Source organism: Malus sylvestris, chromosome 10 (genome assembly GCF_916048215.2).
Source record: "Malus sylvestris chromosome 10, drMalSylv7.2, whole genome shotgun sequence".
NCBI lineage: Eukaryota > Viridiplantae > Streptophyta > Magnoliopsida > Rosales > Rosaceae > Malus > Malus sylvestris.
In genome coordinates, this window is record NC_062269.1 from 41,492,463 (window position 1) to 41,517,208 (window position 24,746).

Genomic DNA, 24,746 nt, shown 5'->3' on the forward strand with positions numbered 1-24,746 from the left:
ATGGGTGTAAGTTCTGTAATATTAAACCCCAAACAAAAGGCAGAAGTTGGATGGAGAAGAAGAGATAGAAGGAAACACCAAGAGTTTAAGCAATTTACCCGATGTGATTATTCAAAATATTCTCTCCCGTCTTCCAACAAAAGATGCTATCCGGACAAGCATATTGTCTATGTTGTGCCTTGGCCCGTTCGTTAGTGCAGAAACGAGATTCAGATTACAACCTCACCAAATCACACTCAGTTGAACATAATAAAATACAAGAAATAAAGATATCGAGAAATTTATGAGGTTCGGCAAAAACATGCCTACGTCCCCGGAGAAATATTGCTCTTCACTATGAATAACAGTACAAGTACACATGAGTTAAATCAACATAACTCAATCCCAAATCCCTTGCACACCCACTCATAGAATTTTCCTAAGAGCCTCACTCTACCCCAAGAGTTCTTTCACTAGAATACTTTTCACTCTAGCTCTCTTGATTTTCTCTCAACCCATGTTCAACCTTTCCCATGGGAAAGCCGGATGCTCTCCCCTTGGATGCTTCTATGATGCTTACCTTCCCACTTTCTAAACATTACTAAATGCACAAATATTGCATTTAGTTATAGGCATACACTAGCAACTATGCCAACAACCAAGACAAAAAAGTCTTAAGTTCACATGACATAATCATCACCTAGCTTACCTAGCATGCACCAAAGTCTATACCTAGTCTATAAAGTATAACTTTGCTTGTGGTAGTCACCATGTCTTCAATTGTTGTCAACACATGACTCATAATTACTCACAAATGTACGAGCCAAACACAATAGTCTAAACGATGAATACATATGGACATGAATTCCTAAGCTTCATTTTTATCAAGGGTTCGCTGGTGCAAGATCTCCTCTGGTCAATATTGTGGAAAGAGCACTTCGACTTCGTGGCCCTGCTGATATAGAAGTGTTCGATCTTTCACTTCCAGTGAAAGGTGATGCATGTCGTGTTAATGCATGGATCCCAGCCGTAAGAAAGCGCAACGGTGAAAAGTTTTATATGTACCTACGTTACCTCGAGGGACCATTTTCATTGCCTCTTCCTTCTTTACTTCTGCAACAATGACGGCCATTGAACTAGATATTCCTTTACTTTCCAAGACTCCTTCCACTGTTTATTTATCAAGTCTAAAGATAGGTCCGTGGCGTTCTCTGATGATTCAATGCAGCATCCGTTTTCTGGTTGTCCGGTTCTTGAGGAATTATCTCTAGAAAATTGCAGTTGGTCGAATGTCAAGTTTGTGAGTAAACAAGCTCCCAAGCTTTTGAAATTGACTATAGATGAAGACCGCTACTTTCCAGAGATTCAGATGGTTGTCAGATTATGATATTTGGTGTTAGTATCACATATTTCAGTTACAGGGGCAACCTCCTGAATGAGCATTTCTTTTATAACTCAGCCTTACCTAATGAAGCTCTGATTCATCTCTCTTATTCTGGTAAGAAACGGAGACATATTGCTTACCGGTTCTACAAGCTCCTTAAGGGGCTCTCTAATGTGGAGGATTTAATCATCTCTAATGATGCCTTTGAGGTATATTGTCTTCTCCTTTGATTACACTTGTTAATGTCTAAAATCGCCTCATTCTTAGGTGGTTCTAAATAGTGCACCAGAACTTCGTTCTCAGATGCCCTTTTTCAATGATTCGACCACTTTGGTATTGGAAGAACCGATAGATATTGGTCAAAAAGCACTATTGACGATGCTCCAATACTGTCCTTGTCTTGAAACTCTGGTATTTCTTGAGGTAACTTCCTGAGCACGGCACTGTATTGTTTTCTCGTGTTTTGTTTTCCTGAAATGTTGTTAAAATGGCTAAGGTTTGATGATTTAGGGGATCTGCCAGTCCTCGGATCGTGTTGAAGATGATGAGGTGATGGAGCCACTGCCTCCATGTTTCGTGTCTCATCTTAAAACGATTGAAGTGGGTGAATTTGCTGGACAACAGGATGAGTTTCGCGCATTGAAGATTTTGGTGAAGAATGCAATGGTCTTGGAGAAAGGTGGATCTAGTTTGCTCCACGAACTTCGAACGGGGACCAGAGAAGAAGAAGGAGATCACCAAACAGTTAACTGATCTTCCCAGAGGACCAGAAAGCTGCGAAATTGAGATTGTCCTTCATTAAGTTTTTAATTTACGCTCTAGACGTAAACAAGGTCGTCTCTGAGATTTCGGGATCCTTGATGAATTTATAAAAGAGCCTCTCCTTAAGATAGTTTAAAAAAAAAAGTAAAACAATGTATTGATGTTAGAAAACAATCACTTAAATCAAAACAAACTTTAGCACTCACTGATTGCAAGTTTACAAATGTCATTAATTATACTTAAAAAAGCTACAAACATAGCATACACTAAATTATCAAAAGTAGTTCAGTCTTAAACAATCAAACATTAAAAAAAAAACTTCAAAACCCTAACTTTAAAATTTCACTTGAATATATGACATTATTAAATAAAAAAATTGAAAAACCATCGTTTTTTAGGGTGTTATTATTGATAATCAGAATATCTCAGTGTACTCTAAATTTTTATATTGAGTAATGCTAGGAAGACTAAATTTGTAGACAAAAATTTGTAAATTAGACATATGAGTTGATATGCGTGCTCATTTCCTATTGGTGACATATCATTTAGTTTACAAATTTAATCTTTCTAGTAGTACCCTTTTATATTTAAAAAGAAAAAAAATCTTATAAGGAATGCAATGAGATTTTAAAATGCTAACAAGAGTCATTTTCTAAATATAGAACATTATTACATAATATTAGATGACAAAATTTTGAGGGTCACTTCAAATTTGAGACCCTGTATGACTACATATTTTCACTCCCCTTCAACGCCCCTCTGGACGTAAGCTTCGTGCTTTGACATGGCTTCCGTTTGAACCTACTGACTTGCAGTGATGTTCTTTGTTATTTGGTTGCTTCCTTTTGAATCTGCCGACTTGCAATGATATCTTCCGTGTTATTTGCTCTAAATTATTTTTTACGTGACATAGGAATTGTTTTTAACTTTCGTACATATCAATGTTTGATTGACTTTGGACATTATTGCAATAGTGAAAAATAAAAGTAAATATTTTTAACCGCTAAAGCTACAAGCCTCTTGCTAGTGTAGAACATAAAACCCCATAATTTAAAAAATGCAACAATTGAATTTGAAACCAGATGGACCAAAGTGAAACGTTGTCCGAAATAAGGAACAAAATCACAGTTTGGCCTTGGTTGATCGAGTACACCGACATGTCGTTTTCTAGGTTTATAAGTACCCTCCAAAAACAGAACTCTCACTCAAAAAAGGGGGAAACTTTGGATGGGGGGACTGAGAACTGCAAACCCTTAAGCAGACCAAGAGACGAGGAGACGAGAAGACGAAGAGTTGTGCGACAGCGTTTTCTGGGTCAGTTTCCTTCTTCCTTACCATTTCATGCATTTCTGATTTCTGCCGATGAATGTTGCTCGCTTTCTTATTCCAAAAGAACAATACTTAGCTACTAAAAAATGGGTAGAGACTCATACTCAAAATTTTTCAAAATTATTTGTTGTCAATTTATAGATTTATAATTAGAATTGTTATATTATAAATCACCATATAATCAATTAAAACTAAAGTCTTCTTGTCATTAAACTGTTTAAAAACAAATGAACGGTATTGGTAAAAACATTACGCGTCTATGTATTACAATAAATTAACTAAACAACCTTAATTTTAATTTATTTTTTTGCAAAATGATCTTTACAATATGATTTATAGTATAAATAGTTCTGATCATAAGCATAAAGCTCTATGATTAAAATACTAAAAATTTTGAGTAGAAGTTCCTTCTTATATTTTTAGTAGCCTTCGTTCCAAAATAATGTCTTGGGATTTTCTGTTTTTGCCAATTTTTCTTCGCTGTTGAAGAAAGTTTGTACTTTTTTTTTTGTGTGCGAATATTTTGAGGGTTTCTGGAATTGGTTTTTCGATGTGGGTTCGCATTGTTCTGCATCAAAAGCCGGTCGAAATGGAAATTTAAGTCGGGTTTTATTTGTGTATTTGTCCTAGGGAAAGATCAATCGATTCATGTTTGGAAATTTGTAGAATATTTGCTTTCACTCTCATGTGATGCGTGTTACATTTCATAGTAATGGCCTTTTCTTTAGTTTGATTATATCCGGGCTAGAAAAACTTGAAACTTTTGTATTTGCTATTTGTGTGATCACTGCGAAATGCTAATAATCAATGTAAGCGATTATGTTCTTGCCATCGATATATGAACAATTTTGATATGGTTCTTGTATTTCTTGGTGTTATATTGCTCTAGTTAATCTTTCTGTTTTGATTAATAAGTTTTCGATGGCTGTATTTTCTGTAAATCACTTTTAAAGCGTAATAAAATTCCGAATATATATAGGTCCTTTTGCTGCAATTCACTTTTTTTAGCTGAATGTTTGCACTTGCTGTTAATTATAAGGTTTCTATCATTTCCTAAACAAGTTTTCAAGTGATTTCTTACCTCGAGAGTTCGTTTGGTATAGTAAGGAAACTATCTGAACTATGGAGACAAGTTCTGTAATACTAAGCCCGAAAAGGCAGAAGCTGGATGGTGGAGAAGAGATGGAAGGAAGGAGAAAGAAATTATTTGATTTGCCTGATGAGATTCTTCTAGCAATTATCTCCCTACTTGAAACAAAAGATGCAATCAGAACAAGCATTTTGTCTAAAAGATGGGAATACTTATGGACTTCAATTCCTAAGCTTGAATTTCGTCATCAGCCGTCTACTCCAAGATCTACCATGTGGAATATTGTGGAAAGAGCGCTTCTTCTTCGCGGCCCTGCTGATATAAAAGTGTTCGAACTTAATTTTCCAGTGCTAGGTGATGCATGTCGTGTTAAGGCCTGGATCTCTGCCGCATTAAGGCGCAATGTTCAGGAACTTTATATCTATCTCCATGGCCTCCAGGGACAATTTTCATTGCCTCATTCATTGTTTACTAATACAACACTGACGGTTTGTGAATTAGATATTCCTTTCCCTATCAAGGTTCCTTCTACTGCTTGTTTCTCAAGCCTAAAGAACTTGTCTCTTAGGTCCGTGGTGTTTTCTGATGACTCAGCGCAGCATCTGTTTTCTGGTTGTCCAGTCCTTGAGGAATTATATCTAAAAAATTGCATTTGGTTGAATAACAAGTTTGTGAGTATTTGTTCCCCCAAGCTTTTGACATTGTTTATAAATGAAAGCGATATGATACTTCCTGGAGGTTCAGATGGTTGTCAGATTATGATATACGAAGTTAGTCTCCAAAGCTTTTGTTACAGTGGCGAGCTCCAAAACGAGTATTGCTTTTATGATTCCTCCTCATCAAAAAAAGCGGAGATCCATCTTTCTTATGATTCTAATAAGAACCTGAGACATGCTGGTTACCGGTTGTATAAGCTCCTTAGAGGGCTCACCAGCATGGAGGGGCTAACTTTCTCCTCATATAATGCCTTTCGGGTATGGTTTCTTCTCTTTTATTGATCACACCTGTTAATTTGATACATTAATACGTGTTTACAAATTGCTGCTATTGCATTAGCATTTTGTGGTACAAGTCGCTTGTCTAAAATCCCTTAGTCCTGTTGATAGGTTGTTGTAGACAATGCACCAGAACTTCTTTCCAAGATGCCCATGTTCAATAATCTGACAACCTTTGTATTGGAAGACGCGGCATTTATTGATGACAAAGCACTATTGACGATGCTTCAGTACTTTCCTCATCTTGAAACACTGATATTTGTTGAGGTAACTTCACATAATCTTTAATTTTTTTCCTCTTGTATCGTGTCTGCATGTAACGTTGGTATAATGACTGTAGTTTGATGATACAGGGGTTTGGCCTGTCCCCGGAATGGGTAGAAGATGAGGGGGTGTTGGAGCCACTGCCTCCGTGTTTCTTGTCACATCTTAAGGGGATTGAAGTCGCTGAATTTAATGGAGATCAGTATAACGAGCTTAACGCAGTAAGGATTTTGCTAAAGAATGCAAAGGTCTTGAAGAAGCTGGATATATCTTGGTCCGAGTATTTTACAGCGAGGGCAGAGCAGAAAGCGGAGATCACCAAACAGGTATTTGATTTTCCGAGAGCATCAGGAAGCTGTGAAGTTGTGCTTCGTTGAGTTTTTAATATATGTTTTCGACTTAAGCTTCGTGCTTTGACATGCCTTCCTTTTGAACCTGTTGACTTGCAATGATCTGTGTGTAATTTAGCAGGGATTACTGGCTTAAGCTGTTATTTAGCAGGGTAAAAATATTACCAATGGATATTTTATCTGCTTTAGTTGGTGAAAATCTCCTTTTTACATTTGACGTTCCAGATTTTAATTTATTTTTAATTATTTTATTGAATTATTTTATTTTTTATTTTTAATATCCACATGGGCCCATACTGACATGTAGCGCCCATTCATTGTTCATGTGGATGTCACGTCATCAGTTAAAAGAAGTTCTAACAGAAAATTAATAAATATATGAAAGTTTCCTAGAACTATGACTTTAGGTACTAGACTGAGACGAAAAAAAACTTCATATACCAAATGTTGAAAACCAAAAAATTTTAAGATGGTAAATTGAGATTAACCCTTAGTTTTAAATGACTTGGCTCAAAATGATGTCGTTTTGGTCAAGTTATTTAAAAAAAATAATTGTTCTTCTTCCTCTTTCCGTTTGCAATAGCAGAACCTACAACTTAATCTGCAGCCAGGCCATGGCTGCTCCTGCTCCACCACAACCCAGACTTGATAGTCCTCATAGCCACTCATTTGAGCTTTCGGGTGGTCTCAGAGTTGGGACCACCTCAGTCCCTTAATAGATCCGTCCTAGGTGTGTGAGTCAGGACCACCTTGGTCCTTTAATGGATCCGTTTTGGGTGAAACATACGATGGTGGCTAGAGGGAGCTGAAATGTCTTTGTGAGTCTTTTTAATTCTCGATAGTCCGCCGAAAAAATGGACTATTGTGACGAAGCCACCAACAAATTTTTTTACTATTTATTTTTAAATTCTGTAACTTTATACCATAATGTGAATGTTAGATACCATGGACTTTGTTCACACGAGGTTGCAAACGCACCTGCCTTAAAAGTCACGTGCATGAGACGAAAGCAGTGTACCCATCCCACCAAACCTAAAAAGGACCTCGGAGGCTCAGAGTCAGAGCAAAGAAAGGTCCCCTACCACTTCTTTTAGCCACGGCCAAACAACTCGTGCCTGCACAAATACATTTCCGGTCAAATAATGCAGCCTTAATGCAAACAAAACCACTGTCATTAGCAGCCAGCCAAACCTCCAACTAGGCCAACTAATTAGTACTATCATTTATAGCCGTCAATATTAACATTTTAGTCCAATTTTTTTCCATCGTCCAAAATTAAAATATTATGTATTGTTTTAAGAAACATTGGAAATCGTATTGTATTGAAAAGAACGATATCAGAATAGATTAGGAGATGTTAGAATAGATTAGGAGCAAGCACGGTTCAGTTTGGATTGGTTTGACAAACAAATCGCGGCAAACCAATTATTACGTAATGGATTTAATTAAAAGATTTGAACAGATAATTAAAAAAATTCGATCATTTGATACTAAAACCATGTATTACTGAAGCAACATGATGAGATGCAAATTAGGGTTAGGCACGGTCCGGATTTTTGTTGATTTTACATTCAGATAGTGACAAACTAATTACTCTGTAACAGATTGGTTCGGTTTTAACTAAAATCATAATTGAAATCAAACCAAACCATTGTTGTAGAGTCAATTAAATACATTTTTCATTGGATTTTTTTGGATCGTTCAATATATTAATACGCAATATTGAAAGGAACATTGGGAAATCTGCATCATGTTGTGTATTTTAAGAACAACATGGGATGCAAATGCAAATGCAAATTGCAACGCATGGACAAAGTGCCTTACAGCGAGAGGCCCCAGGTGTCTTTCTTTCTCCATCAGATATTTTGTGCTTCTGCTCAATCATTCTACTCAAAGTGTTGTCGTTTACATGTAGACTTTGGAACGTCGCTTGAGTTTGCGGTCTAGAATTTGCAGCGGCAGCTGGAGTGCTCTGTTTGGTTACATCAATCTTGGGTAGCTTGATAAGTAGGTGAATGAAAAAAATGGGCCAAGTTGTAGACGTAAGCGGAAATTTTTTGGAGAGTTGGCCACCCAAATTGACATTTCATCGAATCTTGGTTGGTTTTGAGGTTATTTTTCAAGTTATATTGCACACGTCGAGAGATGCTAATAACTTTCAAACGAGCAGGCTGACTGATGTTAATAGCGTTTGAGCGAGTATAGTGACAAATGTCAATACATGCCGAGTGAGCCTATCAACAGATGTCCATGACAACGCCTACAAAGACATGAGGCTAGCAGCTACCTTGCCGAGTGCCCATAGAAGCAAATTCGTTGAGCAGTTAGAGGACAACTTTTAAGGACATCTCAGATTTTTAAAAGACGGCACCTACAGCTCTTCCATGAATCCATGAAAGATGGCTGAGCTTGGGAGTCATCTGACCACCTTGTACGCCTCTGGCCACATTAATCAAAGTAGAAGTGCTTATGTTATAAATTTAGATTCAAAATTTTCTTCTTGTAATTTAAATTAAATTAAAGAATAATATGGTTTGTTATGATGGCGGTATTTCCAAATAATGACGGGTGAGATTTTTTTTAGGGAATCTGAGAAGAAGGAAGGGAAAGATCGAAGTGGAATTATGTTTCCTTAGCCGACTACCCTGAATCAATGAAGCAAGTTGTTGTTAAGCTTATTCTTTTGGTCAATAAGTTATAATTTAGTTAGAGGCTCAGACTTTGCAGGAAATTTTCTGTTTCAAATTACTGGAATTTTTTTTTATTCCACTAGTATTTACAGAAAATTTAGAAGAAACTTTATAATATCATTGAAAATGACACATCCGAATCCCTATAGCCATCAAACTAGGAGCAAATATGTGGTGGCTATCCTTAAAATGATGATGAGACATCACCAAAACGTTACAGAAATTTTTTTTAGTATGTCAAAATTCTAACTTGGTACACTAAGTGTCATAGTACAATTGGTTGGAAACTTTTTTTTCTTCTAAATTTCTAACTAATTATCTTATTACATTTGATGTACTGAGCCTAGCACACTAAAAAATCTCTGATCATAGGGCTCGACAACTGCTCAAGTGAGCCTCTAATTCTTAGAAAAAGAAGGCTAAAAATCTTTCTAATATGTTAATTAAAATGTTTACTAGTAGTGGTTTGTCACCATCAAACACTATGTCAAAATTTCCACTCACCTCCCTCCCTCCCTCCTTCCCTCAACTCGTATATAAACCCTCCTGCCCTGCCTCTCACATGCATCCCAAGAAAGACCGTTTCAAAAGCTTTCCTTTCAGTAATCACCAACTTATTACAAATCAATCCCAAGAAACTTTTTTTTATTAAATTACGCCCCAAACCCCACCATGCAGATCTCTTCAGTGAAGCTCAGAACTCCGGCTTTCACGTCGCCGGAGTTCTTAAGCCGGAGGTGCCTGATAAAGTCTCACTCTTTATCACTTCCCAACTTCCGCAATGCCCAAAAAACCGCTCCTTCTTCCTCTTCCTCTTCCCTCAAACCCCTTCACATAACTTCCGGGGATTGTTTCGCATTGGCGGGCAAAACCGAGAAGGGAAGCGCCGTCTGCAATGCCTACGAGGCGGACCAGTCACGGCCGCTGGAGATCAACATTGAGTTGCCGGACCAGCAGGAGGCGGCCCAGAGGCTGAAAATTGGTTTATATTTTGCTACCTGGTGGGCACTTAATGTTGTGTTCAATATCTACAATAAGAAGGTTTTGAATGTGTTTCCATATCCATGGCTCACCTCCACGCTCTCCCTCGCAACCGGATCGCTCATGATGCTCGTTTCATGGGCCACCAGGATAGCCGAGGCCCCGAAAACTGAACTAGATTTTTGGAAGACTCTGCTTCCGGTAAGTAAAAGTGCAATGATGTCCGCACACCTATTTTCTCCCCTGCACATTGTGTTTATTCTTTTATTCGTCTTTGGATTGAATAAATTAGCGGAGAATAAGGGACAGAAATAAGCCGTAATGTGCATAGGTGTGCGGAAATTATTTTCCCAAGTCGAATTATGCTGCTCTGTTTTCTTAATTTGTCTTGTTTTTGTTTTGGTTATGTGTGCAGGTTGCGGTGGCACATACAATTGGGCATGTTGCGGCGACTGTGAGCATGGCGAAGGTGGCGGTTTCGTTCACTCACATCATCAAGAGTAGCGAGCCTGCATTCAGTGTATTGGTTTCGAGGTTCTTGTTAGGCGAAACGTTTCCTCTCCCAGTTTACCTCTCGCTCTTTCCGATCATTGGAGGATGCGCGCTCGCTGCTGTTACCGAGCTCAATTTCAACATGATTGGTGAGAAAACTTGTTCAACATTCGCCGCATTTTGATATTACAACGAAAAATCTTGAAGGGAATTGATAAATTGGGGTTTTAGTGCTTTTGGTATGTGCTAAATTGTTATGAGGACTAAAAGTATGCTGAAATGTGCATCAGGGTTCATGGGGGCTATGATATCGAACCTGGCATTCGTGTTCAGGAATATATTTTCGAAGAAAGGGATGAAGGGCAAGTCCGTTAGTGGGATGAACTACTATGCTTGTCTGTCTATGTTGTCTCTACTGATTCTGATTCCATTTGCCATCGCCGTGGAGGGACCCAAGATGTGGGCTGCTGGATGGAACACAGCTCTTGCGCAGATCGGTCCCAACTTCGTATGGTAAATATACAATGACTTCTAACTGTCTGTAAACTTGTCGTCTTTGGTGATGGACATAGAGGAGTCCTTGAATCATCTGTGTTTTTTTAAACAATTCTAACGAACTTGACTAAACTCAGCTCCGCATTGAATAATTTGTTAATCTAATATTTTACTCTAGATGGTGATTTAAGATGTTGACTACTGCACAATTTGTTTTCTGAATTGCATTTAGTTTTAGTTATCTGCTAATTTGGATTACAAAAGTTTTGAAGAGATTAAGTAACTGAGATTTTGCTTGATTAAACTGTTAATTACCTTTCACCTTAATTGTTTTACTTATGCAATATGTACATCTATATGTTAACAGGTGGGTGGTGGCACAGAGTGTCTTCTATCACTTGTATAATCAGGTTTCATACATGTCACTAGATCAGATATCTCCCTTAACATTCAGCGTTGGGAACACAATGAAGCGGATATCCGTCATAGTCGCATCCATCATCATCTTCCACACACCTATCCAACCCATCAACGCACTTGGAGCAGCCATTGCAATCCTTGGAACCTTCCTCTACTCACAAGTAAGCTCCCCACACCTTCTTGTATGAGAAAGTTTGTTAAGAGATTTTAGGTAGAGTAATTTGTTTCACATTGGATTACAAATTTACAAATGGTTCAATCTGATGAAATATTAAGAGTCGCAGTTTCATACATTCCGCTGAGAGATTTGGACTCAAAAGTCCTCAAGCACATGCGTTGAGTGGTTAAGTTAGAGACGGTCTGCAAGGAGAAAATATAGTCATTTGAGACCCTAAATATGCCATTTTATGGAACCAAGTTGCATAGGGTAGGAATCAAGTTGCATAGGGTAGAAACCAAGTTGCATCCCTCCATAAGATGGGCAGTTTGGAATGTTGAAATATATCATGGTACCAAATCGCCTATAGATCATGTGTGGACAAATTTTGTGTTTTGTCCTTGCCAATTGTCCATATGGTGACAGAAAAACTAAATTAGGCGGCCTTATAATTCTTCAAGGACCACTAAAGAATAAGGGGGCAAACAAAATGACAATGTTTCTGGTCTTTCAGTTCTCATGTTTTACCTAGCCATACCAAGCTGCGAGAGAGAGAAACTTGCAGAGGAGTGTATACTCCTTTCTGTGTCTCTCTCTCCTTGCATGACATTTAAGAGAGACAGACGGCACATAAGTGTATACACTCCAGGTTACACATACATACAAGTGAGCACGGACATTTTCATTTGATATGCCATTTGAAGGTTGGAACTTTCGATGTAGTTATGGCTCGATTTGGCTGACGATTTCGCTATTAACTTTGTTTGCAGGGCAAGCAGTGAGGAATGTTTGAAGATGCCAAAGTTAGCTTGTATGATAGATGATGAAGAGAGACAAAGAGACTGCTCTTCCTATGGCTATGAAAGTGTGTAAGAATCAATCACAGGGTGTTCGAGTGTGGTCAGCCGAACTTCATGGTCATGGATTCATGGAGTTGGTTTACGGAATCACGTACGCTCTGTTACGCGCCCGATATGGTTTAATTAGATTGCGTTCATCGGTTGAGAAATTGTTTTGTAAATTTTTGTAGTCAATAAGAAGAATGTTTGTTTTGAGGCAGAATAATAGTTGGAAATCAAATTTCAATTCTCAAGTTTCTCAAGGCATGTGACATAACTGTTATGGGTCTTTCTTTTTTGAGTAAATTATAGCTACTGTCACTTAACTTTAACTCAATTAGATCAATAATTCCTCAACTAAAAATCAATTACCATTGGTCTATCAACTCATCAAAATGTGCACCTATGGTTCCTTAACTAAAAATATATTACCATTGGTCCCTCAACTTTAATCCAACTGGAGAAATGATCCCTCAACTTTAACCCAATTGGAGTAATGGTCCCTTAACTTTAACCCAATTGTAGCCGTGATCATTCCAACATAACTCATTTTGACAAAATTCTGACGAAGTTGACGAAAAGGATCGTAGCTGCACGTTTTGATGAGTTGAGGGACCCCAATTGTATCAACGGTCCTTCAAACATGACTTATTTTAACAAAATTCTAACGAAAATGATCATAACTACACATTTTCATGAGTTGAGGGACCAATGATAATGGAGTTCTAGTTGAGAAATCATTGCTCCAATTTAATTAAAATTAAGAGACCATTGCTATAATTTACTCTTCCTTTTTATCAGAAATGTTGTGGGCTGTTGAAATAATAGTAGTGGACAACTTGAACTTCATTAGCCCCTAGTATTTCAACGCGCAACCTCACTGTCACTTGATTTTACTCAACTTTGTTCTTATTTCATTATTGATGGCTAGTGTAGAATATTTTTGTTTTTGGTATTGAATTGGTTAATCTCTTTGTTTTTGGATTTAACCGTTTAAATATTAATTGAGCTACTCTAAATAATTAACATGCATATGTACATAAATGGGATCAAAACATATGCCTTTAAGAAAGATAGCATGTCGTTCACATAGAATTTCTATCGTTAAAAACAATGCACAAGTCTGTAAAAGCACGAATAAGGGCTCACTTAGCATTATATTTTAAAAAAGCCAAACACTTTCATGGTTAAAAGCGTTTTCGAATAATTACTAAAAGTGTTTTTGGTAATATTTGGCACTTGAAAGTGCTTTGAAATTATAAAAGTGTTATTTTAATGCTTTCTAGAGAAGTGGTCCAAAAGTTTTCCTAAAAATTGCCTAATTTGTAAAAAAATTGTTATGTGTTTATACCATATTTAGGGCCTCGTATATTTGGGCCTTGGGCCTTGTATTTGGGCCTCACACTAAAGCCCATACTTTGTAAAGGAGGAGGAGCCCCTTATTCTATAAAAGGGGACTCCTACCCTCATTCTAGAGAGGCCTCACTCTCACCCTCAGAGGCCATTTCTGAAGCCTCTCACCCCCTCTCAAAGCTTCCTCACACCCCCTAAGCTCTAAGCTCTCTCTCCCTCTTCAACAGAGAAACATAATACAATCAGTGTGGACGTAGCCCAAACCTTGGGGTGAACCACGATAACTCTTGTGTCATTTACATTTCATGCAGATTCACGGTCGGATTTACGTTGTACCAAGACCATTCGGTTTTGTGCATCAACATTTGGCGCCGTCTGTGGGAATCGATACGAAAAGTTGCGTCGATTCTCTTTCATTTTTTCACATCCACTGTGAATCTGCAAGAACCCAGAACCTCCTGTCAACTACTCCGTGTACATGGTCCAGCAGTAGAAGAATTCACAGTGTTAAATCCTAACTGCCAAAAACACAAGCCCACAATCCTGCAAAACGGTGAATCAACACACGAGCTCGTCATCATGCCCAGGCCCACAAGCCCAATCCTAACTGCAGGTTCTCAGTTTTCCTAGTAATCACTTCGCAGCGTCTCGGTCGCTCCCTCTCAGATTTTCTGGAGTTGGAGCCGCTGCAGTGCATTTCTCGGCTTCATGTTGCTGTCGTGGATCAGTTTTCCGGAGTTGCCAGCCGAAATGGGCCCAAAAACAAAACCCATTAACACCAAAACGCACACCCTGTGCGTATGTGCGTGCACTGCTTTAAAGCACTGTCCTTCAAACTTCACCAGTCTTCCTCTTCAAAGTATTGTCCTTCAACATCGGCAAACCTCCAAATCTGCACAGTAGCTACTTTATATGGCTTTGCGTTACCTCTTCGCGATTGTTAACCAACCATACTCACCTGATGCTAAAGCCCAACAACGGCTTCTAGGCACCATTCGATCACAATATTCTGCTCCGCACTTGCTCGCTCCTTCAGGGATCACCATCTTCTTCTGCATCACCGCCATGTGGTGGCACTAACATTTACAGGGGTGCCCACAAGGATGACTAGGTCATCATACTCGCCCAGTTTGCAGATCTTTAATTTACAGCTCAAAATTACAAAAGCTTGCGAAGATGGAGTTATTAGGATCCAAAACTGTCCAGGAAGTGCTCATCCAAGGGGAACAGGTGTCAGAGAAATATATCCATAAACCAGAGCCACCTTGATCCATCTCGAAGATCAGATCCAACCCAAAACTGGCGACATCCATGCTCAAATCGTCGATTTCTTCGAACTCGTCACCAGTACTAGCATCGAAGTCATCCTTGCCACCATGCTTGTCGACAATGACGGCTCCAGCCGCGCTCTCTACACCGCAGCGTTACATGCCTTACGGTCATCCTCACCACAATCAGTACCAGCAGCAGCCTCAGGCTGTGGTGTATCAACAACCGCCGAAGCAGCTGCAGCAGCAGCAGCCGCCGTCACAAAAACAGGGGCCCAACGATGAGATCAGACCATCTGGGTTGGCGACCTTCAATACGTAGAACTTCAGGTCCTCTGTCTCTCCAGCAAGGTGATCTCCGGCGACCTGCCAGATCAGTTGGTCTCCGGCCTCGAGGGCCTCCAATTTCTCAACGTCATGCGTTGGCCGGAATAGCTGCACTATGATTGGTGATTCTCTATGTCTACCAAGTTAGGAAGAGAAAAAGTCTCAAGTCAAAAGGTGGTAGTACCAAAGACCTGGAAAAGTTCCCTTTACTCAGTTTTTCTTTGTTGATGGGCACGAGGAGTGGGAATGGATGGGCACAACCTGTCCAAGAAAAGCAAGTGGTTTGGCAAACAAAATGATTACCTGCAGTGATGATTTTACTTTAGGGATTTGAAGATTATAAAAAATTGCGCCTCAAGGATCCCATCAGACAGGGATGAGGAACATGGATGGGCAAAGAAATGGAGTGGAGAAAAAGAAAAAATAAAAGTGATGGGCACGACCTTGCTGTCCAAGAAAAGCAAGGAGAGGTAGCCCTCTAGTTTCGCCAAGAGACAGAGACGCAATGGAAAGCAAAAGGAAAAGAGAAAGAGGAAGCAACAACAAGAAATAAACACCCTACCAGAGTGATGTAATTTATTATCTTTTGAAGACATCTGTATAAACCCCATCAAAGGGCAAAAAAAAAAAAAAAAAAAAAAAAAAAAAAAACGGCAAGCCCAAAATAATGGGCTACAAAGCCCAAAATAATGGGCTACAAAGCCCAAAATAAATGGGCTGGAATGTTGTGTAGAGGGCGAAGGCCCATAAGCCCAAAATCGCTCCAACCAGGCGATCAAAAGTACGCCCAGTATTCCAAATTATACATGAGCATTACTCATGTCATTCATACATAAACATTCATGAGCATCACTCATGACAATCCTACATAAACACTCATGACCATCATTCATGTCAACATTCATGAGCATCACTCATGTTAACATTCATGAGCATCACTCATGACAACATTCATAAGCATCACTCATGTCAATCAACATAAACATTCATGAGCATCACTCATGTCAATCAACATAAACATTCATGAGCATCACTCATGTCAATCCGCTTCAAAAGACTTCATTTACAAGAGCTCTAGCTTCAAAGACTTCATTTACAAAGCTCTAGCTTCAAAAGCTTCATTTACAAGAGCTCTAGCTTCAAAGACTTCATTTACAGAGCTCTAGCTTCAAAAGCTTCATTTATAAAAGCTCCAGCTTCAAAAGCTTCATTTATAAAAGCTCCAGCTTCAAAGACTTCATTTACAGAGCTCTAGCTTCAAAAGCTTCATTTACAAAGAGCTCTAGCTTCAAAGACTTCATTTACAGAGCTCTAGATTCAAAAGCTTCATTCACAAGAGCTCTAGCTTCAAAAGCTTCATTTACAGAGCTCTAGCTTCAAAAGTTTCATTTACAGAGCTCTAGCTTCAAAAGCTTCATTTATAAAAGCTCCAGTTTCGAAAGCTTCATTTACAGAGTTCTAGCTTCAAAGCTTCACTTGCAAAGCTTCACCTACAAAGCTTCAGTGCAGGGTATACAAATACCGCCTCCGAACAACCGCCACTTCGGCCCATACATGGATTCAATTTGAAGTCTCCAGCCAACAGACTCTATTGACCGAAGACTTGGAGGACTACATTATGTACCATATATTGGGCCTCAACTGGGCCTCATGAAAAATACTTGGGGGACTCTAGCCCATTATTTATGTATTAAGGAGCGAACCCTTATTCTATAAAAGGGACTCCCTCACTTTCATTGAAAGATCACCCATGATTTATGTATTGAGGAGCGAGCCCTTATTCTATAAAAGGGACTCCCTCACCTTCAAACGCCACAAGCCAAGCCAACCAAGGCAACATAAGCTACAAGCAAAGCGGCCTCACAACATGTGCTACTTCTAGTTGAGCATCATTTCAGATTGGGCACCGCCTCATATCGAGCATCAGTTACTTCGGCCCACACATGGACTGAATTTCAAGTCTCCAGCCAAAAGACTCTCTTGACTGAAGACTTGGGGGACTACTGTTTATACCATATTTAGGGCCTCGTATATTTGGGCCTTGGGCCTTGTATTTGGGCCTCACACTAAAGCCCATACTTTGTAAAGGAGGAGGAGCCCCTTATTCTATAAAAGGGGACTCCTACCCTCATTCTAGAGAGGCCTCACTCTCACCCTCAGAGGCCATTTCTGAAGCCTCTCACCCCCTCTCAAAGCTTCCTCACACCCCCTAAGCTCTAAGCTCTCTCTCCCTCTTCAACAGAGAAACATAATACAATCAGTGTGGACGTAGCCCAAACCTTGGGGTGAACCACGATAACTCTTGTGTCATTTACATTTCATGCAGATTCACGGTCGGATTTACGTTGTACCAAGACCATTCGGTTTTGTGCATCAACATTATGTTTTAACACAAACGCTTCCAACGAAAGTACATACTTCGTAACATAAGAAAATTGAATCAACTCGATCAACTGAATTCATCTGAATTGGGATGGCCATTGATGGGCACCCATTAGGTGCATGTTAGCTGTGTTGTAATTAATTGGGTGATATGAGTTGTGACTTGTGATGATTGTCAAGTGGTGGCGCAAGTGGTGGTCGTGGGCGGTGATGGAAGAGCATACAATTATACATGCCCATCTCTACGTTATGTAAAACTTATCTTGTGATCAACTTGTGAATATTCTCACAACCCAATCCTTATCTGGCAATATTATATTCATTTGGTATCGCCTACATTTCAAATGTGTTTTCGCATGCTCCAAACCTACTACCAACCCCAACAGATCCTCTCCCGATTTTTTGGTGAGGATTATGAAGATTCTTGAATCGGTCAGTTCATCGTATATTGTACGGTCAGTTTTTGCCAAGTAATATTTATATTTATTTTTAAATAAAAAAATTTAAAATGATTTCTAACCGCACAATATAACACAATTTATAGATTTTCGAGATCTTCACAAAGATGATCCGGACTCCTACCAACCATTATTTCCGATCCGCAGCGTTTACTGGTAGCAAAATCTACTGATATGCTGTCCTGTCAATTGACAGTTGGTTCGTCGCCCGCAGTGGCAATATTTATTTAATGTTGAAGAAGAAACATCTTTCTATTCCAGTTCAAGTATACTGACTGTCTCTTCATCTCCTTCAAAAGTTATGGGGAATTTCTCAGTACTTGTTCAGGCTGTCCTAACTACGGTTCAGATTTTGTGCTTTTCAATTCTTAAAGCGTCTTGTAACTCTCACATATCTTTGGAAGGAAAGGCAGCTTCGTCCTCTTTCCCAAGCGACTTCCTTTTTGGAACTGCTTCCTCTTCTTACCAGGTACGTACGTTGCGTTCTTGTTATCTACGTGCTGCCGGAAAATACTTGGCTCTTGTACAGTCTCTTTTCTCCTTACAGACAAACCATAACTTGATATACGCGTGCAGTAACTTCTCATTTTGTTCTTTATAATTTTGTGTTGATATTTGATTTCTTCTTCGTATGATTCCCAGTATGAGGGAGCTTATCTGAATGATGGTAAAGCCCTCAACAACTGGGATGTTTTCACTCACGAGCCCGGTTAGTATGATGCATCTATTTATATATGTTTTACTCCTTTGATGCAATTTTTTCCTTGTTATTTGAATCTGAAGGCGGCATTATTTTGAGTTGTCACAGATCATATCTCGGATGGAACTAATGGAGATATTGCTGTTGATCAGTACCATCTTTATATGGTTAAGCTCTTGAAACTTAAAAGGATTAATTAAGAATATTTATTGCTTTTAAAATCCACTGATGTATCTTTAAAAAATGTTATTCTATTTGTAACATTATTTGTATTATCTCTCTAATAGAATTGGGACCTGCATGCGTTGACTTACTATACATTTATTAGAGAGATGATACAAGTAATGATACAAATAAAAAGTGTAGCACTATTCATATTTCTATATGTTAATCTTCTTAAACTTGAAAAATGTAGGGATTCTAGGGATCTTAACATTTTAGTCATTCATCGTGCGATCAGAAATCATTTTACTTTTTTTTTATTTAAAATTAAACATAAATAATATCTAACGAAAACTGACCGCACGATATATAATGAACAACTATAATATAAGAATCTTTAAGATCCCACAAAATGGATCCGAAGATAATTCTCTTCCATCAAATACAGTAGTCAAATAGTTTGTTGCACTTTTATTTGTGATTAGTTAAATAGTTAGGGACTAAATAGGAAATAAAAAAGTTATATATACCAACTCTTTTGTCATTTATCCAATTCATTCAATCAAAGAGGAATTTTACAGAAGGCTTAGTTTCTTCAGTTTCTTTATCGTATCAGAGTCATATTAATTTTCTTATATGTACATGTAGAGAAAAATTTTAGTGTGGAAACTCATTTTGATAGTGTTATAATACAAGTAATTGAAAATTTTCTTTTCAAATTCAATAACTTGTATTATAACATTTGATGTATCAGATTATATTTTTGACACACTAAAAAAATATTTCGTATAAATACATTAATGATATGTTGAGTTGTGGAGAAGAAATTGACAAATGGAACGTGCGACATCAAGAGGGCCCCAAAATTTTTTTGTGGGTATTATTTTAAGTGTTGTAATTTAAATAAAATATTGATACAAAATGACTGTTTTTTTTTAATTTTTTTTTTTGTGTCGAAAACAAAATGACTGTGTTTCACTCACCATATAATTGTTAGAGTTATTGTTAGTTATGACATTTGTATTCTGCACAAAATTTCATTTTACTTTTTCCATTTTATTTTGTTTTATGATTCGTTTGAAAGTACTTTTAAAATGACTGAAAACACTTTTAGATAAAATAATTTTGGGTTTCAAAAGTATTTTAAGTGCTTCATGTAAGAAGCACTAATTATGTGTTTTTTGTAGGAAGTAAATCAAATGTTTTTTCAAGATTCACTTTTACTAAGGATTAATCCAAAAATATTTTCACCAAAAGTTATTTTAATCATTTTAAAAATACTTTTAAACAAGCTATTACTTTATCTTAATTATTCTGTTAATTCTCTCACACAAACTGTTAACTTATTGACCTAGCATGAACCTTGACATTATAGTATTTCAACCATTTTGATTCACAAAGATTTTGGCTGCGTAGTCCGCGTTCATTTTTTAGCTTGTCACCTGTAATGAGTTGATTTTAATACAAATCTTCTACTCTTCAACTTGGATGAGTTGATATAATATTAAATACTAGCAGAGAGCACACACTTTGTGTGTGTGAACAATTTCTCTTAATAAATGCATATTTTTTTTTAATATTACATCATTACTGTTTTGTCTTCCTTATGTAAATATTGTGTATCAAAAGTGATGGTAAAATTGGAAAAATAAGTATATGATTGTCATTTTATGAAGAAAAAAAAGACGGAAAAATAGGGATATGATTGTTATTTTGTCAAAAAGTTCAAATTACTATTTTGCCCTCATTTTTTCAATAGTGTGTATCAAAAGTGAGGGCAAAATAATAAGAAAAAAAGAAAAAAAGTTGACACTTTTAATAGTATATAATAGATTTACAAAGAATACTAGATTATGGGGTCTGCTGACAAAAATAAAAAAGAATGCTATACTGTATATGGGACCCTTACACCTCTGTATTTTACGCAAACAAAAAAAAATAGGCCGATATGATTAGATTGTAATCCTCAGAAAAGATATGTTTTTCATGGAACGGGTGTAAGATTGAATACTAATTTTGATCCTTTATGTCCAACTCAATGCATGTAAACCCTAACATTACATGTGGAAACGACAAAAATTGTCGGTGTGCTTTCAAATTTGAGATCATAAACCCCACCCCAGATGTTATCGTTCTCTACCCTCTTGTAGTTGTAGATTATATTCCAATTATTTTTTGACGAAATTTAATATTTTGTGGTATTTGCTAGCAACAACATAATGGAGGCTTTCGATAAAACTTGCTAGTGGAGGAAGACCTCCTAAGGATAGGAGACATAGGACTAAAGAGAGAGTAAAAAAAAGATCCTTCGTATACAATCCTGAATAATCCGAATGTTATCAGTTTCGGTTTTCCAGTGAATTAACAAACTTTTGTGAATTTCTAGCTAGTTGAAACCCTTTATGACTAACTAAAAAATAACGTGTTGTTGATTTTACCGCTTGCTTTGACATTGATGTAAAAAACAGGAAGATTTGGATCTCATGAACTACCTTGGAGTCAATAGTTACCGGTTTTCTATATCTTGGGCAAGAGTTTTACCCAGTAAGTTTTTTCTTTCATTCCTTCAGAGGGTTTCCTGTTTGATTAGTAGCATTCAGTCTTCTTATCTCTCCTCTACTCACTTGCGCTCTAACTATTCAACCTGCAGAAGGAAGATTTGGGAGAGTGAATCGCGCCGGCATCGATCACTATAACAAGTTCATCGACGAGCTTCTGCTTAGAGGTCTTCTTTGTTACCATTGTTTATGTGCTCATCCTATTCATCGTCGTTGCTGAAAAAATATGACATATTTTCTTTGGCAACATTCTCCATGTCATGTTCTAGGAATCCAGCCGTATGCGACGTTGACTCACTACGACATTCCACAGGAACTCGAAGATAGATATGGAGCTTGGCTAAGTCCCCAAGTGCAGTATGTAGCAACATTCCCATCTGTCTGAAAAAAGTCACCAATAAGTGATAACTATAATGCTTGCAACTTTAATTTTGCAGGGCGGATTTCAAACATTACGCAAATACATGTTTCAAATTCTTTGGAGACCGAGTGAAGTACTGGGCGACATTCAATGAGCCCAATGTAGCAGTTCCAAATGGTTACAGGTTAGGGACGTACCCGCCAGCTCGCTGCTCTATCCCATTTGGGAATTGTACTAGTGGGGATTCAGAGAGGGAGCCTTTCATTGCAGCTCATAATATCATCCTATCCCATGCAGCTGCTGTGAATGTATACAGAACCAAATATCAGGTAATTAACAAGAGTATGTATTTTGCCGATTTTCCCCACAAACTTGCATGAAACCCTCAAACTTTTATTTTGATGGATTTCCCTCTAAATTATTATACAGAGTCAATTTTCCCCTGGTCATGTTTCCTCACATTTCATCATCTAGTTTTTCGTTAAAAATGTCACATTTCAACAAGAGAACAGTAACAAATAACATTATTAAGAACAGATAAAATAACATTTAATGACTGTTATGTGACTTTTTTGGATGAAAAATTGTATGAAATGTGGGTAAATATGACAATATAGAGGAAATTAACTGACCATTTACAATCGGTCATGGGAAAATTAGCCAAAATAAAAGTTTAGAAGACAAATCGGTAATAATATGGTACAAGTTCATGGATAAAATGGCAATTCGTGTAAACAATCAGTTCGATCCGCATCTTTCTAATGCATGTCCTTAACGCTCAGAAAATACAAGGAGGTAGCATTGGAATTGTCATGAATGCTCCATGGTTTGAACCCATCAGCAACTCCTTAGAAGACAAATTAGCAGCTGAGAGGGCTATATCTTTCTACATGAACTGGTAAGAAGTTCCTTGCTTTTATACATCCAGGTCAAGACCATTTGATTTTCTTGCTACACGGCACACAACTAAAACGGTTCAACAATGTAGGTTCTTAGACCCGATTGTACTCGGGAGATATCCTGCAGAAATGCAAGAGCTTCTAGGAGCTGATTTGCCAGCATTTTCAAAATCTGATGTGGAGATGCTGAAGAAGACTGGATTAGACTTCATTGGCCTCAATCATTATACCAGTTGTTACTCAAAAGACTGTATGTTTTCGGTATGTGAATCAGGAACAGGAGCTTCAAGGACAGAGGGTTACGCTTTGAGAACTTTCGAAAAAGATGGAGTCTTCATTGGAGAACCAGTATGTAACTTACCTAAGATTTTTTATTACCTAATCAGTTTAGTCCTGACAACTGATACTGTTTATGAGAAATACCCGATGAATGAAAGTATAGAAAAAAATCTCACTTATAGTGCAATTACACTTGGGTCCAAGAGTTCTTTTTCTTTCTTCAAAACGGTGTTTAAAGCATTTTTTGTTATTATGAACCAAAGTTTGAGGAGTTTATTTGTGAACAAGCCATTTCTTTTTTATGTAGACTACGATTGATTGGCTATATGTCTATCCTCAAGGAATGGAGAAGATCGTAACGTACGTAAAAGAAAGATACAATAACACACCAATGTTCATCACAGAAAATGGTAAGGTGCAAACTAAAAGTAACTTCCCCAAACTTAATTTTATATCTGAAAATTAAAGACTCTTATATAATTGGAGTGGATCTTTTAGGGTTTGGTGAGATAGAGAATTCAAATTCAAGTAGTGCAGTATTACTGCATGATGTCAAGAGATTGGAGTACATGGGATCCTATTTACAGGCACTTGCAAAAGCAATGAGGTAAATCCTGTTTCTTGGATTTTAAGTAATCTCAGCTATCAACGTTACCATATCCGCATTCTCTTCCCTTTGAATGCATATATGTTAGAGATATTCTTGCATATTATGGGTGTATATGTCGTTCCTTTTAAATTAAAAACTAAATCACATAATCATCAGTATGAGATATGATGTAAGTGCGACTTTCAAAATGAATCTCGTATATACACATTGTATAGAAGCATTTTCTCTATATATGCATATGCTACCAGTGTGATTTTAGGGGAATATCAAATCTTTATTTCAGAACCAAACTCTAACATATGCAAACAGATTCCAATGTGATGAAAGGCTTTCTTTTTTTTGCCTCGTGATGAAAGTCTAATTGAACATTTGAAAATGTGGTCAGAAAAGGAGCAGATGTAAGAGGTTACTTGGTGTGGTCGTTGCTGGACAATTTCGAGTGGACGAGTGGATATACTATTCGGTTTGGACTTTACCGTGTTGATTATACCACTCTCAAGAGAACTCAAAGACTATCAGCGACTTGGTACAAACAATTCATTTCGAATCATACGGTGCAGGCTTCAAGTACCTCATCATGATATAGAACTATGCAGGATTAATGTACACGGCTGTTATCATGACACGAAATTCGTACAAAGTTGTGGTTTTGAGTTAGTCTTATTGAGTTGAATTATAACAGTTTGACCAATTAATCACCCATAAATATGGGTTGAGTTCATGTTAAACCGTAGATCACCAACTAAAACTAAGACATTTTAGTAATATTAGAAACAATTAAAGTAAAATCTATTCATTTAGTAAGGACGTTGTAGTAAATTTATTGGATTTTGAAAAAAAATTTCCAATATGATTTGGATTGTTACATTAACTTTCAAACGCAGCTTATTAAGTGTGATATTATTTATCAAGATAACAACTTTATGTAGAGCACTCAAGAGCAGCTTTCTTTAGTAGAGAATCTATGGACCGTCAAATTTTAATTAACGAATGTTTGTTGATGGCTTTTACCTTTTGACGCAAGATGTCAGGTTTTCAAATTGCGTGAGAACGTTAGGTATTCAAATTGCCATTCTCAAGCAGACCATATTTTGTTGTTGCTAGTGTACACCGAATTGATGTGTACGTGCATGTGATTGCGATGATTCTATAGTCTTTATGA

The 24,746-nt window shown here is 37.5% G+C and overlaps 3 protein-coding genes and 1 pseudogene across 4 annotated transcripts; all 4 read left to right on the forward strand.

Annotated features, from left to right (window-relative positions):
• LOC126584585 (F-box/LRR-repeat protein At4g14096-like) lies at positions 1–2,165 on the forward strand (annotated as a pseudogene).
• Positions 2,166–3,340: 1,175 nt separating this feature from the next.
• Positions 3,341–6,365, forward strand: LOC126586324 (F-box/FBD/LRR-repeat protein At5g56420-like). Of its 2 annotated transcripts, none has more exons than XM_050251138.1 (4): positions 3,341–3,439; positions 4,558–5,518; positions 5,651–5,806; positions 5,893–6,365. In XM_050251138.1, exons 2-4 carry the CDS (start codon positions 4,577–4,579, stop codon positions 6,178–6,180), a joined length of 1,386 nt encoding a protein of 461 aa, XP_050107095.1. In that variant the 5' UTR covers positions 3,341–3,439; positions 4,558–4,576; the 3' UTR covers positions 6,181–6,365. The 2 variants fall into 2 exon arrangements, with proteins under 2 accessions (XP_050107095.1, XP_050107094.1); XM_050251137.1 differs by having other exon boundaries at positions 3,342–3,439; positions 4,494–5,518.
• Positions 6,366–9,389: 3,024 nt separating this feature from the next.
• Positions 9,390–12,484, forward strand: LOC126587269 (glucose-6-phosphate/phosphate translocator 2, chloroplastic-like). Its single transcript, XM_050252310.1, has 5 exons — positions 9,390–10,025; positions 10,240–10,465; positions 10,607–10,829; positions 11,179–11,392; positions 12,159–12,484. Exons 1-5 carry the CDS (start codon positions 9,516–9,518, stop codon positions 12,168–12,170), a joined length of 1,185 nt encoding a protein of 394 aa, XP_050108267.1. The 5' UTR covers positions 9,390–9,515; the 3' UTR covers positions 12,171–12,484.
• A 5,678-nt stretch (positions 12,485–18,162) lies between these two features.
• Positions 18,163–24,275, forward strand: LOC126587993 (beta-glucosidase 47-like). The gene is made up of 12 exons (XM_050253109.1): positions 18,163–18,484; positions 18,658–18,724; positions 18,824–18,882; positions 21,346–21,421; positions 21,528–21,602; positions 21,705–21,792; positions 21,873–22,125; positions 22,579–22,694; positions 22,785–23,043; positions 23,282–23,384; positions 23,473–23,581; positions 23,970–24,275. The coding sequence occupies exons 1-12, from the start codon at positions 18,317–18,319 to the stop codon at positions 24,163–24,165; spliced, it is 1,569 nt and encodes a 522-aa protein (XP_050109066.1). The 5' UTR covers positions 18,163–18,316; the 3' UTR covers positions 24,166–24,275.
• The last annotated feature ends 471 nt before the right edge of the window (positions 24,276–24,746 follow it).

Bases quoted from the DNA above. Each gene is read 5' to 3' on its own strand.
- LOC126586324 (XM_050251138.1), top strand. From the start codon at position 4,577: ATGGAGACAAGTTCTGTAATACTAAGCCCGAAAAGGCAGAAGCTGGAT. The intron at 5,519-5,650 runs GTATGGTTTCTT...TCCTGTTGATAG, and splicing joins CCTCATATAATGCCTTTCGG to GTTGTTGTAGACAATGCACC. The intron at 5,807-5,892 runs GTAACTTCACAT...TTGATGATACAG, and splicing joins AAACACTGATATTTGTTGAG to GGGTTTGGCCTGTCCCCGGA.
- LOC126587269 (XM_050252310.1), top strand. From the start codon at position 9,516: ATGCAGATCTCTTCAGTGAAGCTCAGAACTCCGGCTTTCACGTCGCCG. The intron at 10,026-10,239 runs GTAAGTAAAAGT...TTATGTGTGCAG, and splicing joins TTTGGAAGACTCTGCTTCCG to GTTGCGGTGGCACATACAAT. The intron at 10,830-11,178 runs GTAAATATACAA...ATATGTTAACAG, and splicing joins ATCGGTCCCAACTTCGTATG to GTGGGTGGTGGCACAGAGTG.
- LOC126587993 (XM_050253109.1), top strand. From the start codon at position 18,317: ATGGGGAATTTCTCAGTACTTGTTCAGGCTGTCCTAACTACGGTTCAG. The intron at 18,485-18,657 runs GTACGTACGTTG...TATGATTCCCAG, and splicing joins CTGCTTCCTCTTCTTACCAG to TATGAGGGAGCTTATCTGAA. The intron at 18,883-21,345 runs GTTAAGCTCTTG...TGTAAAAAACAG, and splicing joins ATCAGTACCATCTTTATATG to GAAGATTTGGATCTCATGAA.